Below are 16,107 nucleotides of genomic sequence, written 5' to 3'. Positions count from 1 at the left end.
GTCTTGTAAATGGTGCAAAGGTTTTGTGGAGTTAGGCTTTGACCTGCTCTAATAGCAAAGGCATTTATGTGGCTGGTCCAGATGAGTTTATTCAATGGTGGCTGCAGCGACCTCAGCAATAATAATGTCATTGGTAGAAGGCTATACACTTTTAGTGGGCATTTATCAGCCCATACCTGATGTCAAATCATTCATGAATAACAAAACAATAGTTTTTCTACAGATCTTTGGCTCTCAAGCTTTAAGTGAGTTTGCAGCACCAGCTCTTATGTGGTGCTATAAATGTACCAAAGAGAGCACACAGGATAGAAAACAATGACAGAGGAAATTCATCTGACATTGGGCTATTGCAAGCAGCAAGGTTGTCATGTCCTGTGAAACAGACAGTTTAAGGAGAAGGTAGTATTGCAAAAGCCCAAAATGACGCCATAAGTGAGCATAACTCATGACACTGGGCCAAAAACCTAGAATTCCAAATCTTCTCATGCCATACAAAGCAAAAAAACAAAAATCTCTTGTTTAATGATGTTTAAAAACTAGAAGATTACCTTATTTCCTAGCCATTGAAAATAGTTGAATGTTGTAAGTTTGGGACAAGGAGCCAGAAGCTGGACAGGAGAACTAATGAGAGCATTAATGCATTAAAGAACTTACCCTTGCATAAGTTATTAGGATCCAAGTTTTTCACAAAGTTGGACCTCTCTCACATCAAAGTTCAACTGAGTGATGACAAAGTTAGTCAGCAGTGCCAGATCATTAACGTGCATAAAAACTCAAACAGAAGCTTACTCTATAAAGTCAAGGCTTCAACCATGGTTTTATTTAAGACCTAACAGATAAAACCTTGCAAAGAATGAGCCAAGATGATCTGTTGATTGCCATATAAACAATGGAAGAGATTTTTCTGATTTTGGAGATTACATGAATATAATGTGAACTTGACAAAAATGTGTGATGAGAAATGGAGCTCCTTGGGTTTGAAGGTAGATGCCAACCTTGCACTATCTACATCAACGTTTGCCTAATTTAGGACTTTAACTTGAGACAAACATTATCGCTTTCCAAAACTACTTTGAAACTTACAGAATAATGGTAATCATTTCCGACTAACCCTTCTATCACCTGCCTCATAGGTCAAATGATCTCTGTCAAAGAACAAAATTGGGATGTTGAACCACTTGATCAACAAGTTGTATCCAAATTAAACCCAGTGTAGTCTCCAGAAAATGCTATAGCAAGTCTGTCATAAGAACAGAAGCTTCGAGTTCAAATTTAGAACCAAACATTGCAAAAGTAGACTCAACATCAGAACATCCAAACCTATAGGTTAGGAAGGCACTAAAAACTAGTGACAAGACTAAATTTTTAGTTTTTTGTTTATTAAATAGGTACATCAATATGCTTCTTGTATCTTTCTGTTGCTTTCAAAAAGGGGAAAATAGTGCAAAGTATCTGCAAGCATGGAACGCACTGTTCTTGCGGTATGCTTTTTCATACTCTGATCCTGAGTCATGTGGTGTAGGGTATGCCTGCTTCTCAGTCATGAAACATTGTTGCAAACATTAAGTTTGTCAACAGTAAGTGCTGCATCTTGTAATATAACTGTAGGTTTATGTACTTATGCTCTACCTTAAAACAAGAACTTTTAAGCAGAAGTCAACATTACAGCTCACACTGGTTTTAGTACAAAATCATCACCTGCTTAATGAGTTTAACATAAATAACAGCAAACCATTACACGTGGATTCCTTAGTTTCAGAAAGCTTTAATTGCTACACACAGTGATTAAAATCAAATCTACCAGAAAAAAAACATCCAAACAAATGTTACCTTCTTCATTAGGGTTTCCGTAGAAGAGATTCCGTAGTCACTTATGAATGTTACAGAATTATAATTAAAGGTTTCACCTCACAGAATAACAATAGAAAACAAACGCTGGGGAATTATACTAACCTCGTTAAACCAACATAATTAATTGGTTAGTGAAGACAATATATTATCTGAAGTTTAAATTGAATTCTCCTTGTGTGAAACCTTGTGGACAATTAAATTCCCTTGTTGTGCACAATTAAATTGTGGACAATTAAATTGTGCAGCATAGAAACAGGCACTTTCAGCCCACTTTGTCCACTATGCTTATCTACACAAACCACATTATCTTGCATTTGGCCTGTATCCAATGCCTTTCCTATCCAGGTACCTGTCCAAATGTCTTTCAAATGTTCTAACTGCATCTGCCTCTACCATCTCCTCTGGCAGCTCATTCCAGATAACCACTACTCTTTGTGAAGAACTTACCCCTCAGATGTCCTTTAAAGTTTCTCCCCTCAGATGTCCTTTGAAGTTTCTCCCCTATCTTAAACCCATGCCCTCTAGTTCTAGACTCCCCTGCTTTAAAAGGAATCCAACTATCTAACCTACCCATTCCTCTCAATTTTAAAAACCTTAAGATCACCACTCAGCCTCCAATATTCTAGTGAGACTAAATTCAGCCTGTCCCTTCTCCTTATAATTATAGACCTCCACCCAGGCAACATCCTAGTGAATCTCTTCTGCATTCTCTCTATTGCTACCACATCCTTCCTGCACAGTGTTGACCAGAAATGTACACAGTACTCCAAGTGCAGTCTAACCAATTTTTTGCACAGCTGCAACATGACAAGCCAGCTCTTACACTCAGTGCCTCGGTCTGTGACAGCAAGCATACCAAATACTTTCTTCACGACTCTATCCGCCTGTGTCACCATTTTCAGAATGCTATGGACTTGCACGCCAAGGCCTCTGTGCATCAACACTCCCATGGTCCCTGGCATTTATCATACATGTCCTACCAGTGTAGCAGTTAGCGTAATGCTTTACAGCACCATCGACCTGGGTTCAATTCTGGCCACTGTCTGTGAGGAGTTTTTTACGTTCTCCTTGTGTCTGCATGAGTTTCCTCCGGGTGCTCCGGTTTCCTCCCACATTCCAATGACGTACAGGTTAGGAAGTTATGGGCATGTTATGTTGGTGCTGGAAGAGTGGCGACACTTATGGGCTGCCCTCAGAACACTGCGCAAAAGATGCATTTCACTGTTTCGATGTACATGTGACTAATAAGGATACCTTATCTTAATTTGACTTTCCAAAGTGCACTTCCTTACACTCTGTGGACAATCATTTAATAATGAAACATACTGTCACACAGTTCACTGGCTCATTCAATACTGCATTGAAATGGCAAACCAAGGCCCAGATCCCCAGATAGATGTAACATTCCAGATTGATATGGCATTTAATCTGTGTAGCTGAGATCAACTTTGAATGACATCAACTCATCCAATTGTTTCTTTATGAAGTTTTTCTGTCCCAATTCAAGTGCAAAACCCACTGTTCTCCTCACACTCAGAACAAAATTCAGAGGCACGTCATGCTCCATTGACAGTATTTCAAAACCATTCCCTACAACATGTTTAGCAAACAACTATCATCTCATACCAACATCCCAAGGCAAATTAACAATTCTTTGCACTCCACTGACTTACTGAGTTTTTTTTGGCTTGGAATGCATCACTCTTAAGGCTTTTGTTGAAAATGTTCTTGCCTTAGTGTTCCCTCCTCCATATTGCCCTTTCTCAGTTATTTGCCCCATTCCATCCTCTTCAGTTTGCTGCACCTCCGAAGGCGAAGAAGGAGATCCTGCTCAAGATTAACTTTGCATTGCATAATAGTCGGTTCCTTATGACTAAATACCTAGCAATGCTTTGCATTCAATTTCCAACTTGGGTTCTTGCAAATTATGATGATTAATTGTGAGGAAAATGCAATGTTAATCTAGTGCTATTTATTAACAAAACAAATTCAGCTTTTATTGAAGTGAGAAATTTTCAATAGAAATGTTCAGTATAAAAGTGTACAAACTCACAACATAAGCAGGGTTATGATTATTTTCTATTATAAAAGTTGTTTAAATATTGCTACAGAAATTGGTACAGCATTGATACAGGAAATATTCCACACAATTAAGCTATTACCTTTGTTCATTTGACTCAAGTATTGTTGTCAACTATTCATTTGCTGTAAGTAATATAGATCAGAAACAAGAAACATCAATGCTAGGAGGAGGAAGATATTCCAAATGTGGGCATCTAACATTAACATTTTGTGGTCTTGTTCACCACAGTTAGGAGAATAAATTCTCTTATTATTACATCATCCAGTCTATCAGTGATAATCTGAGCTACAAGGCTCAAGCAAAGTGTACAATCAAATTACTCTTCAGTGAGCAGCATAACAATAGATTTCCACAGTACAATAATGAATTCAACTGATAGATTTTAACCTAATCTCGCTCCCAATTGGTCAACTTTCATTGCACTTTACATTGAGGATCAGAATCAGAGGGTTTGGGCCACCAGTCATCATATTCATTCTCGTCAGATTTAGGTTTTCGTTGAGGACTTTCAGCTAAAGACAAAAAAATTCCAAAATTAATAAAGATTCAAACTGTACTTTCTTCCAGTTACTATTTTAGGGTGAAAAGACTCTGTTCCACATTACCAAGAAATATACTTAAACTAAATGATATGCTTCAAAAAAATTAGCCCTTCCCTAGCACATTGCATTAGGTTCAGAGTTCATAACACCATTAAAGCCTGTTTGCTGGTCCAATGTTCATCCTTCTCAATGAATGATTATTTCCTTGGGTTGCTCAAGCTCCAAGAAAATCTACAGTTTAAAAAAAATGTAGAACAAGACAAAATTGCAGATTTATATCAAGATTTCACTAGTAACAAAATTTCACCTGCAAGGGTCATTTTTGTGTTACAGCTGTTCTAAGACATGTTTTGCCTGCTTAATTACTTTCCATCAAGCCTTTTATGCCAAGTATTTGCCCCTGGATTATCTTCTTTCTCATATCATATCAAAGCACAGGAGGCCATCCTGCTCATTGTGCCCTTGCTGACCCTTTGATGGAGCTATCCAATTCATCTCTCTCCCAAGAACTTTCCTGTAGCCTTGTTAATTTATGTTTTAGCCATCCAGATCCAATTTTCCTTTGAAACTGCTGCACAAAATTTGCTTACATCTGTGCAATTTAGTTTCTACTGCTTCTAATTCTTTACAAAATGTACTACTGGATACACAGGATATACAGCACAGAAACTGAATGTGCAGTTCATTCAGCGAACACTGGGGTTATTGCTTCAGTTTTACCTCCTCCCATCATTCTGCATCTAAAGCATACCCCCTCCTTATTCTCCTATTCCCCCATGTGTGTTGTGCGGCATCCAGCTTGTGGGAATTCCTAAGTGTTCCTTGGAATTTGGAGGACCATATCTGCAGGAAGGTTTGACCTTTTTGAGCACTGGATTTTGAAACTTGAAAACCAGCTGGGGGCACTATAGTGCATCTGAGGATTAGTTAAAAAGAGAGCACATTTTTAAAAGATGGTCACCCTGTAACTCAAGGAAATACAGTCAGCGAAGGAATAGTGACCATCAGGCAGAGGAAGGTGGGCAGACAGGGAAAACTCACTCCAGACCTGATTTTCCCCCAAGTTGGAAAACAGTGGGAGTGAACGTTCCTCTGGGGAGTACAGCCAGAATTAATATCAAGGCACCCACAGTGCCTAAGGTGCACAAGAGGAGAGCAGCACAAGTGGCAGGAGACTCAAGACACTTCTGTAACTGTTGACACAAACCCACAATGGTTTGTACCACCCTGGTGCAAGGGTCACTGAACCCTTGCAGACATTCTAAAAGGGGACAAAAAACAAAGAGTGGAATGAGAAGTCAGAATTAGGTAGATTACAATCTTTGGCCCTGCTTTTTAATCTCTGGATTACTTTTGATGTTGCATGCTAAGTAGTGTAGGAAAGGAAGGATAGGTCAGATGAATACATGCTGTAGAGATGTACAGGAGAGAGGGTTTAGATTTCTGGATCACTCAGAATATTTCTGGGGAAGGCAAGATCTATACACGTTGGACAGGTTGCACCAGAACCTGAACTGATCCAACATTCTTGGGAGTGTTGCAACTAATTTGACAGGGGAATAGGAATGCAGTAGGTGGTGAGAAATGGTCAAATGTAGAAAGTGAACGAAGTCAGCCCTTTTGGCAGAGCATACATGGACTTGATAGGTCATATGACGGACTGCAAGGCTGGACTGCATTGATTTTTAACTCAAGGAGTCCGACAAGCAAGACTGAAGAGCTAACAATATTGACACATGGGAACAAGATATTATTGCTATCATGCAGATGTGGTTGAGAGATGGCAAAGCAACATTCCAGGTTATAGAATCTTCGGGCATGATGGGAGATGGAAGTGGTTGATTGAAAAGAGGAAGAGATGTTGCAAATGAGTTCAATGCTGCAAAGTTCTTCAAGTAGGCTATATGGGTGAAGCTTCAAAACAAAAAGGAGACGATCACTTTGTTGGTGATGTACTATAGGCCTCCAGACAGTTAGTGGGAACTAGAGGAAGAAATATGCATGCAAATCACATAAGTATAAAAGTAATAGGGTAAGTAATAGAGGATTTCAACCTTGCCAATAGTAACTGTTTGTGGCGAGTTTAAAGTTCGGAAGAACTTTTTGAGCCAGCTTGTCTAACTGGAGGAGGTACTTTGGGAGGGTAGCCTAGCATGTGGAGCAAGTGTCACTGGGAGGACATTTTGGAGACAATGAATTTCAGCTTTAAGATTGTTATGGAGAATGCAAAGATCAACTGGAAATTAAAGTCTTGAACTGACAAATGGGCGATTTTGATATCATAAGACAGGAACAGGCAAAAGTGGACCAGAAGCAGCAACTGGAAGCTATGTCAACAGACTCTGAGTAGGAAGAATTCAAAACTGAAATTGAGACAGCACAGGCTAATGTGTTTCCATAAGGCAAAGACAGCAAGTCCAATGAACCCTAGATGCCAAGGGTTAGATTAAGGAAAATAAAAGCTTATCCTAGGCTTACTGAACCAAAAACAGGAGAGGCACTAGAGAAACACAAAATGTGTACGGTCGTACTTAAAGTAATTAGAAAAGTGTGAAGAGGCAACACAAAAATACCACTGGCAGGCAAGATCAAGAAAAATCCCAAAGCATATGTTTTGGGTGCATCGAGGGCAAGAGATTTACTAAGGAAAGAGTAAGGCCCAATAGGAATCAAACTGGTAAGCATTGCACGAAGCTGGAGAATGTAGGCAAAGTCTTAGTTGAACACTTCTTAACTGTATTCGCCAAGGAGAAGGACATGGTCATTGGAGAACTCAGAAGAAGGGAATGGTGGAATTATAGACCAAATTACCATGGAAAAGGAGAAGGTAGATGTTTTAGCTGGCTTGAATGTTGATAAATCATCAGGGTCTCATGAGCTGTCTCTGAAAGAGCAAGTGGGATGGTGGATGGTTAGCAAGGAAAGGGATTGCAGGGGCTCTGAAATTTTCAAATCTTCTCTGATCAAAGAGATGCCAAATGACTGGAAGGTGTGGTAACTTTACTTCAGAAGGGAGTCAGATAATTACAGGCCGCTGGGTCCAACAAGAGTGGTATGGAAATTGTTAGACACAATTCTGAGGGACAGGATTAATTTGCACCTGGACAGACAGAGATTTAACAAGGCCAAGCTGTCTATCCTCAATAAAGGGAAATTCTGTCTACCTAATGTGAATGAATTATTTTTGAAGAGATAGTGAAGTTAGAATCTACATGAACTTCAGTAAGGCCTTTGACATGGTCCCTCTTGGGAGATTGGCCCAAAAAGGTTAGAGCTCATGGGATCCAGAGCAATTTGGGAAATTCAATCTAAAATTGGTTTATAATTAGAGGCAGAGGGTGATGGCAAGAGTTGCTTTTGCAATTGGTTAATTTGTTTTCAAAAATGGAACAATGTGGGGAAGACAGGTGGTGTTGATGTTTTCAGCTGACTTCTTTCCTCCATGCTACAAAGATCAATATTCTACACTAATTTCAGGAGGTACAGTAATCTTTTGACAATTTAGCATAGTCCAGCAAAGTCTATAAAAAGCACACTATTATATTACCATAGGATGCAAAGTAACACACCATCAACTTTAAAAGAGAATTTTATATACTTTGTTCAATAGTCAAGAAAGAAAACTTCAAAATATTGTGACCCAAGTTATATTTTACATTCTGATAAAATTATTACAAAGGGTGCTTATGCTAAAACACTTCCCCATCACCACTTAAAGCTAAGCCCTCTGTTTACAGATACTGTGGAACATATATTTTTCCCGACGAATTGTTGTATTCTACTTTCTAGTCACATCATTAAGAGTTTTACAACTGACCCACAGCCAAAATTGAACCTAGTCTAATTGTTTCTCACTAATTACTAAATTAGAACATGTGCAGATCCATTTCAACCATTCAAAAGCTGAAGGCACTTACCTGCTGGGAAACCCAGCTGGGAGTTATCAAAAATTTTGGAGCGAGGCAATAGCCACTTTGACTCTGTCCCAAAGGATGATACTTTAGAAGAATCAACAGGTAGCATTTTTTCTGAAGTGAGTGATGTTTCATCCAGTTTGGCACCAGTTTTGAATTCAGAAGGTAATAATTCTGAAGATTCAACTTTTTGTGGCACTGTTGCATGCTCTGTTACTGAACAAGGAGTGATGCCTTCTTCTAGACTTGGAGTCAAAGTACGTGGAACATTTTCACGCTGATATTCTGAGGACTCTCGTTCCTTTTCTTTAAGCTTTAATGCTCTATCTTTCCATCTAGTATTTTCATATTTTAACTCAGACACTGTTCTAAAAAAGGGAAAAAGAGACCAAGTCTGAAACATCCACAGATAAATTTTCCTTGAAGATCACAAGTTAACAATACTCAGAAATTTTAACCTGAATATTTAAACTGTAATATAGGAAACAAAAACACAAGAGCACCAAATCTAAAGACATTTTACCCGCAAAATAATATTTCATAAAGTAACATAGTTAGTAACTTCCAGAGGGCAATACTGAGAAATGCACGTTTAAGTTGTATGAAATTCATGGCAACAAGTCTTAAGGTCCTGAATTGTTATATTTTAAATTAGCATCCTTATACCAAAGCCATTCTGATCTATAGATTTTCCACTTGGGCACAAAGCAGAACAGTAAGCACCCTGCGCATCTCTAATTGCCCAAGGTGATGATGGTAAAAAGGTAGATGGCAAAACCCTCTAAAATTGCTCATGTCATTCTGGTAAAGTACTCCCAGAGCGATATTGGGTAGGCTGTTCTGGGATTTAGACCCAGTCATGAGGGGCAAACCAATTTTTGAGCCAGGATGGTGTGCAGCTTGGAAGAGAACCTATAGATAGTCAAGTTTGAATGTACCTACTGCCTTTGCCATTGTTTTTTTTAAAGTCAGAATTGTAATGCAGAGGGTGTTTTTAGAGCAGCCTGGGCAAGTAATTGCAGTGCATTTTGCAGATAGTAAACTAAGGTGGAGGAAAAAATGCTTAGGATGGTGAGCAAAGTGTCAAAAGTGCAGGCTGTTGTGTCCTGGAGGGTGTCAACCTTCTTGAGTATTTTTGGACAGGCACTCATTTAGGCAAGTAGAGAGTATTGCATCATTTGTACCTTATAAATGGTGGAAACATTTTGGGTGTCAAGAGATTTTTTAAAATTTTAGTTCAAGGCTCATATATACAGGTTCCACCTATCAAAGCACGTAACTACAAGAAACCTAGTGTTTTAGAATCAACAAAATAAAGGGTAATGTATGTGAATGCAAGAAATTACCTTGCAAGACGTGCATTTTCCTTCTTGAGGCGATTTAGGTCTTGATTAAGTTTAGCTTTCTCAGACCTTAACACAAGTAACAGTGCATTCTGAACTATTCCACTTCCAGCACTGCACGTCAGAGATGTATCAGTAGAACATATCTCATTATTATTTTCAACCATAACTAGAATAAAAATTAAAAATGAAACATTATTGACAACAGTGGAATATTCCAAACAATGCTACTCCAATTTAGTTACAACTTTTGCCTAGGACTGAGTAGATTTGACTACATTGAAAAGCAATTAAAACAAATATGTATAAACAAAGTAGTTTCATATAGTTATTGCCCAATTAATTGTACATGTGACAACTTGGAAGACACATACTGTACACAAAGAGGGCAAATTCCAGTAATGCTGGAGAGGGTGAGACAGGTGGGAAACGAGCTTGCCATCTTGTACTTCCAAAAATCAATAAACAATCCCATTCAATTTTTAATTATCTACAATAATGCTCCATCCATGCTTTGTAAGCAAGTCTAGGCAACAGTTTGCTTCCTTTGAGCACAAAGCCAGGCCCTAATAAATAACCAGATGAACAAATTATGGAGGATTTCATTTAACAACCTTCCTTGGTAAACTCCGACAATGCCATGAATGACATTTCCATGACTTTCAGTTATTAGGATTTTCAAAAGGTTTAAGGATTTGAAACCATGACACTTTTAAACTAGACTCCACTAACAGGCTTCTGTCTAAAAAGAATTTAGAGGAATTCTCTTTTCTATGAATGATATTAAGTCAGTTTCATTAGTAACAACTTTTTCTCCCCAGTTATCTATTCAAAATCCTAATATTTTGAACTCCCATATTAGACTTTTTCCCAGGATGAAAATGGCTAACACGAGGGGGCATAATTTTAAGGTGATTGGAGGAAGGTATAAGGGGGATGTCAGAGGTAGGTTTTTCCACACAGAGTGGTGGGTGCGTGGAACGCACTGCTGGCAGACGTTGTGGGGGCAGATACATTAGGGACATTTAAGAGACTCTTAGATAGCCACATGAATGATAGAGAAATGGAGGGTTACGTGGGAGGGAATGGTGAGATAGATATTAGAGCAGGATAAAATGTCAGCAAACATTGTGGGCCGAAGGGCCTGTACTGTGCTATAACGTTCTATGTTCTAGATCTTCTTTTAACCTTGGTCTGAAAATGTGTCCTCTAGTCTGCTTCTAGAATTAACCCTCGTGTGACTTTATTAAACTTCGAGGAGAGAGAAAGAGTTAATGTTCTGATGAAAAGTCACTAATCCAAAACATCAACTCATTTATTTCTCATAACAATCTCATCAATCCCATTCCCCCACTTATTTTCTTGTAACACATACTCTCACATGTTCATCATCTCCCCCAATTCTTCTTCCACCCACCTACAGTACAGTAACCAATTAACCTACCAACTAGCACATGGAGTATGGGAGGAAACTGAAGCACCTGGGAGAAACCAGTGTAGTCACAAGGATAATGTGCAAATGCCACGTAGACTGCACTAGGGAGCATGACTGAACCTGGGCTGCTAGAGCTGTGAGGCAACAATACCACCTTCTGTGCCACTGTGCTGTCCTTTGCTACCCAACCAGCTAAGTATTTCCAATATTTTCTAATTTTGCCCCTCCCCCATCTAAAATAAGAGATTTTAACTGGACTAATGGCACAAAGTTTTGTCATTCAAACTCTGATAAGATCTGATGCTATTTTAAGTACTGTTATGTCATGCTGCCCATATTTGGAAGATTTTATGCATCTCAAACTTACATGCATTCGATTCTCATTCTACCTGAATTTCAGTGCATACAATTAAAATCGAGTTGCATAAGGGTTCGCAATTTTGTGTTATTTCTGTGTAATGAATTAAGAAACTAACTTGTGGTATCCTGTTTTTGTTGATATCTTCGCAGTGTTTCCTTGGTTTGTCGCATCAGCTCTTCTTTATGTTCCAAGCTGGCTTTTAGAGAACTAATCCTACAATAAAGCAATTCATTTTGTTTTCAATGTCATCTAAATAAAAATCTGATAAATTTAGCTAAAAAGTTTAGAATAAAAAAAAAGCTGATATCCCTACTGATTTTCAAGATTTTTGCTTTCTTTAACCTTCTCCATCTCCAATATAAACAAGCGATTTTTCAGCTCATGCATTTCCTCTCTGAAGGGTTGAGCTCCCATGTCCAGCTTAGCCTGCAAGGTCAGAAAAATAATGCAAAAGATATCTGAGTATTTACTCCTTGCTACAGTATAATGCATACAGTAAACGTGCATTTTATAGCACTTTGAGAAATGCTATTGCTTTCAAACAATATCAGAATGATTGCCTTCCATTTCAATGTCATGAGTGCCATTACCATCATTCTTAAAATTTGAAACAAATCAAACAATTTTAAATTATCACCGGTTATGAACAGAATCAGAAAGCTGGAGGCACAAGAGACTGCAGATGTTGTAATCTGGAGGAAAAACAAACTGCTGGAGGAATTTAGCAGGTCAGGTCATGATGCAAGACCACGACAGAAAATGCTGATTACCCGTTTGTCTCCAGAGATGCTGCCCGACCTGCTGAGTTCCTGCTCTTAAACTTGAGCTCAAACAGAAACATGCTCAAATGCAGAAATTTTCAAAACAAAATGCTTGGGGCCCTGTGTAAGGGCTTTGAGTAATATCCCACTCTCTTCCCAAATCTGGTGACATGACTTTGCAAGGCCAAGAGTACATCCAACACTGACACACAATTATCTCAAAAATGTTATTCTGTGGGGGTAAAATTGCATTTTTTCCTATGCCATCTTGAAAGTGAGATTGTTCAAGGAAATATGCAAAAAGCACCAAAAATTGTCAACTGGAAGGTTATTTTTTTTTTGACATTCGAGATGAACAAGATTATACTCAAAATGACAGACTATTCTAACTTCTCAAGGAAAACTTTTCCCATTTAACTCCTTTGTAATTAACTTCTACACACAACTGGCTTCCTACTTATTCTATCAACTGTGGGAGTGATCCAGTTTAACAAATGAAATCTACAAAACCCCATCAAGTTCTGAAGATCCTGCCTATCATACATACCACTGAAATAATCACAATGAACTTGTTTCAAGTGCATTGCAACTTTATCAATTCAGGCTGGGACAATGTGCGACAATGAAGCAAGTTATTTTTGTGCATTGTATGGAGGCAAGCTGCTTTAACACTGCAACAATACTGACATCTATCTGACAAAATGGAAAACTGCTCAAGTATTGTGGGGGGAAAAAGAAATCTCTACAATTACCAAGCTGTCAGTCTATCTCAAGTTGCTGAAATGTGTAATTGATGATCAAGTGATCATTGAATAAATTTACTTATCAGCACCATCCAATGGTTTGGGTTCAACAAAATCACTCAGTTCTAGAAGCAAAAATAATGCAAGGTTGTTGACCTGAAATGTTAACTCTAAGCTCTTCTCAGTCGCTGCCTGATCTACTCATTATATCCAGCATTGTTTGTTTTCATTTCACTCAATCTTGGTCCAAACACACTCTTATGTGAGAGAACACCAACCCCAGGAATCAACCTTTGTTGAATTTCTATTGAAGGTATATCCTTCTTTAGAATGGCAGAAAAGGCCAATTCCACACAACATTCCAGACGTGGTCTCAGCTGGCCTTACACAATTGGACCAAGCTTTCTCAAAGTTGTACTCAAATCTTCTTGCAATTTGCCTTTCTACTTACCTGCACATTAACTTTTAGCAATTTGTGTACAAAGACACCATCTTTCAATCTCGTCAGTTTTGCACTTTTCTATTTTTTTAAACCAGAGTGGATAACCTCAAATTTTTCCATGTTACATTTCATCTGCACAACCTCAGCCATTCACATAGAACCTCTGCATTCTCCTCACAGCCCATACTGGCACCCACTTTTGTAACAATAGCAAAACATGACACAATATACTAAGTCTGCTCATCAAAATTATAAACTGTGAACAGCTGGGGCCCAAAAATGATTTATTCCTAATCTGTTTTCTGTCTGGTAACCCAACCACACAATCCCACGTACAGTAAATGTTTAATACTCTCTCGGAAAGCAATTTACTGAAGGCCTTCAGAAAATCCAAATACCACATCCACTGGTTCTCCCTCATCTATTCAGTTTTGAGATTGTAAATAGATAAATAGCTAACAGATATATCACACTGTTTCTCCTTTATAAATGCATATGGACTCTGCCCAATGCTATGAGTGCCCTGTTTCCTAATAAGAACTCTAGAATCTTCTACACTAGTTGTCAGGCCAACAGGTCCACAGATCCCAGCTTCTCTGTTCTTAAGCAGTGAGGTTACTTTTGCTATTTTCAATCTGTAAGAACCATCCCAGAAACTCTCAAATTTTGGAAAATAACTTGCAGTGTGTTCACAGTCTTGATGCAGGTCACCAGTTCTTGGGATTTATTGCTTTTCAGCCCCAATTTCTTTGAGCTCCATTCAGAACAAAGCCCATTTGATCTGCAAACCAACTTCCACTTTAAAACATTCACTCCCTCAAATATCAACATGTCACTCCCAAGATGCATTGAAGCAAACTGCCAAGGTTTCTTCAGCAACACCTTCTAAACTTGATGTCTTCACCATCAAGGATGAGGGCAGAAGGAGCATGAAAATATTCTCATCTTAACATCACAAGTCATAGCAAATTGGAAATTACTACTGGCATTTCTGCTGGGCTGAAATCTTAGAACTGTTTCCCAAACACATAAGAATGATCTTACCATATGGATCCAGTAATACAAATCAGCACCTTGCCATCACCTGCAACACACACAAAATGCCAGAGGAACTCAGCAGGTCAGGCAGATTTATGGAGGGAAATAAACAGTCAATGTTTCGACCCGAAACATCAACTGTTTATTTTCCTCCATCGATGCTGCCTGACCTGCTGAGTTTCTCCAGCATTTTGTGTGTGTTGATCCAGATTCCAGCATCTGCAGAATCTTGTGTCTTGCCATCATCTGCTCAAGTACACCAAGGAATGGACAATAAACACTGGCCTTACAGGCAATAACCACATTCCACTTAGGGAGAAGAATTGCATGCATTGTTACTAAATGCAAATTACCAAAATGTACTAGTTTTTGTAGGGTGCACACTTTTGGAATTCACATCAACATATTGATTTTTAGCCTCAAACCTGCAACTGCTTTAGAGCTTCTTCCATACTATTAATCTGGTTGTCCTTCTTCAATAACGTTGCCTGGAGATCCTCAAGTTTGTTCTCTGTTTTGGAGCTCAACTCTGTCTGCAATTGCGTGACTTTATCTTCTTGCAGTTTGTTGGTTTCTTGGCTTGTGGTCAATGCCAGTTCTAATTCTTGAATCTTCATTTCCATTGTCTGAAATTGTATAGTTAGGATAAGTTTACCTCTTCCAAGTTATTTCAAGAGTACTGCATTTCAAGATGTTTTAATATAATTTATATTTTATTCATAATATCTACAAATATATAATGCAATACATTTATATGGCACCATTCAAGATTTACAACAACACAAAATCAATTTTACATTCACATACATTCCATGATCGTTAAGGATTTTACCTAGGTTCCAGCCCCTCAAGTTTGCAATGGAAGGCATGTCTTGAACTGTGGCAACTGGACCAAGCTTTAGTGTCTCCCAGCACACAGTCCCAGACCCTGGAATGAGCTAGCCTGCAATAATCAGTCATGCACACTTTTGTATCGGAAGACCAGCGCAGTTTGGACAGACCAGAAGGCACGTTTCACCAAGCTGATCATCTTCCTGCAGCAGTTGGTGTCTCAGAAAAGTCTCTGGGACATTTTGGAGAACTGAAAGTCCCAAGTTACACAGCTGTACGGAACGAACCTCACAAGAAAATAGGAGCAGTAGGCCACAAGGCCATTCAAGTCTGCTCCACCATTCAATATGTTCATGGTTGATCTACACTGGCCTCAACTCCTTTTCTGTGCCAGTTCTCCATAACCCTCAATCTTTCAAATATTTATCAATCTCTACCGTAGATATATCTAATGATCTGGCCTCCAGCATCATGGGGGCAGAGAATTCCAGAGATTCAATAGCTTCTGAGAGAAGAAATTTCTACGCACCTCAGTTTTAAATGACCAGCCCTATATTTGTGACTCCCACTTGCAAAAACATCTCAACATCTACCCTGCCAAGCCTCCTTAGGATCTTATACATTTGAAATAGGTCACCCCTTCATTCTTCTAAACTCCAAGGAATACAAGCCCAAATTCTTAATAAGACAACCCTCTCATCCCAGGAGTTAGCCTGGCAAGTCTCCTTTGGACTGCCTCCAATGCAATTGTATCCTTTTATTT

The 16,107-nt window shown here is 38.7% G+C and overlaps 1 protein-coding gene across 3 annotated transcripts in view; it reads right to left on the bottom strand.

Annotated features, from left to right (window-relative positions):
• Positions 1-1,751: 1,751 nt before the first annotated feature.
• The window catches only part of cenpe (centromere protein E), a 109,722-nt gene continuing 95,366 nt past the window's right edge, over positions 1,752-16,107 (bottom strand). For all 3 annotated transcript variants that reach the window (XM_052020556.1, XM_052020558.1, XM_052020557.1), the window contains 6 exons: positions 14,939-15,139; positions 11,843-11,955; positions 11,645-11,742; positions 9,737-9,902; positions 8,394-8,758; positions 1,752-4,446 (listed from right to left, as the gene is read on the bottom strand). In XM_052020556.1, the coding sequence (XP_051876516.1) occupies positions 4,349-4,446; positions 8,394-8,758; positions 9,737-9,902; positions 11,645-11,742; positions 11,843-11,955; positions 14,939-15,139 (1,041 nt within the window). In that variant the 3' untranslated portion in view covers positions 1,752-4,348. The remainder of the gene's footprint in view (positions 4,447-8,393; positions 8,759-9,736; positions 9,903-11,644; positions 11,743-11,842; positions 11,956-14,938; positions 15,140-16,107) is intronic.

This window comes from Pristis pectinata, chromosome 7 (genome assembly GCF_009764475.1).
Source record: "Pristis pectinata isolate sPriPec2 chromosome 7, sPriPec2.1.pri, whole genome shotgun sequence".
Lineage (NCBI taxonomy): Eukaryota > Metazoa > Chordata > Chondrichthyes > Rhinopristiformes > Pristidae > Pristis > Pristis pectinata.
Note: the sequence above shows the minus strand (reverse complement) of the source record. Positions and strands in the feature narration are given on the sequence as shown.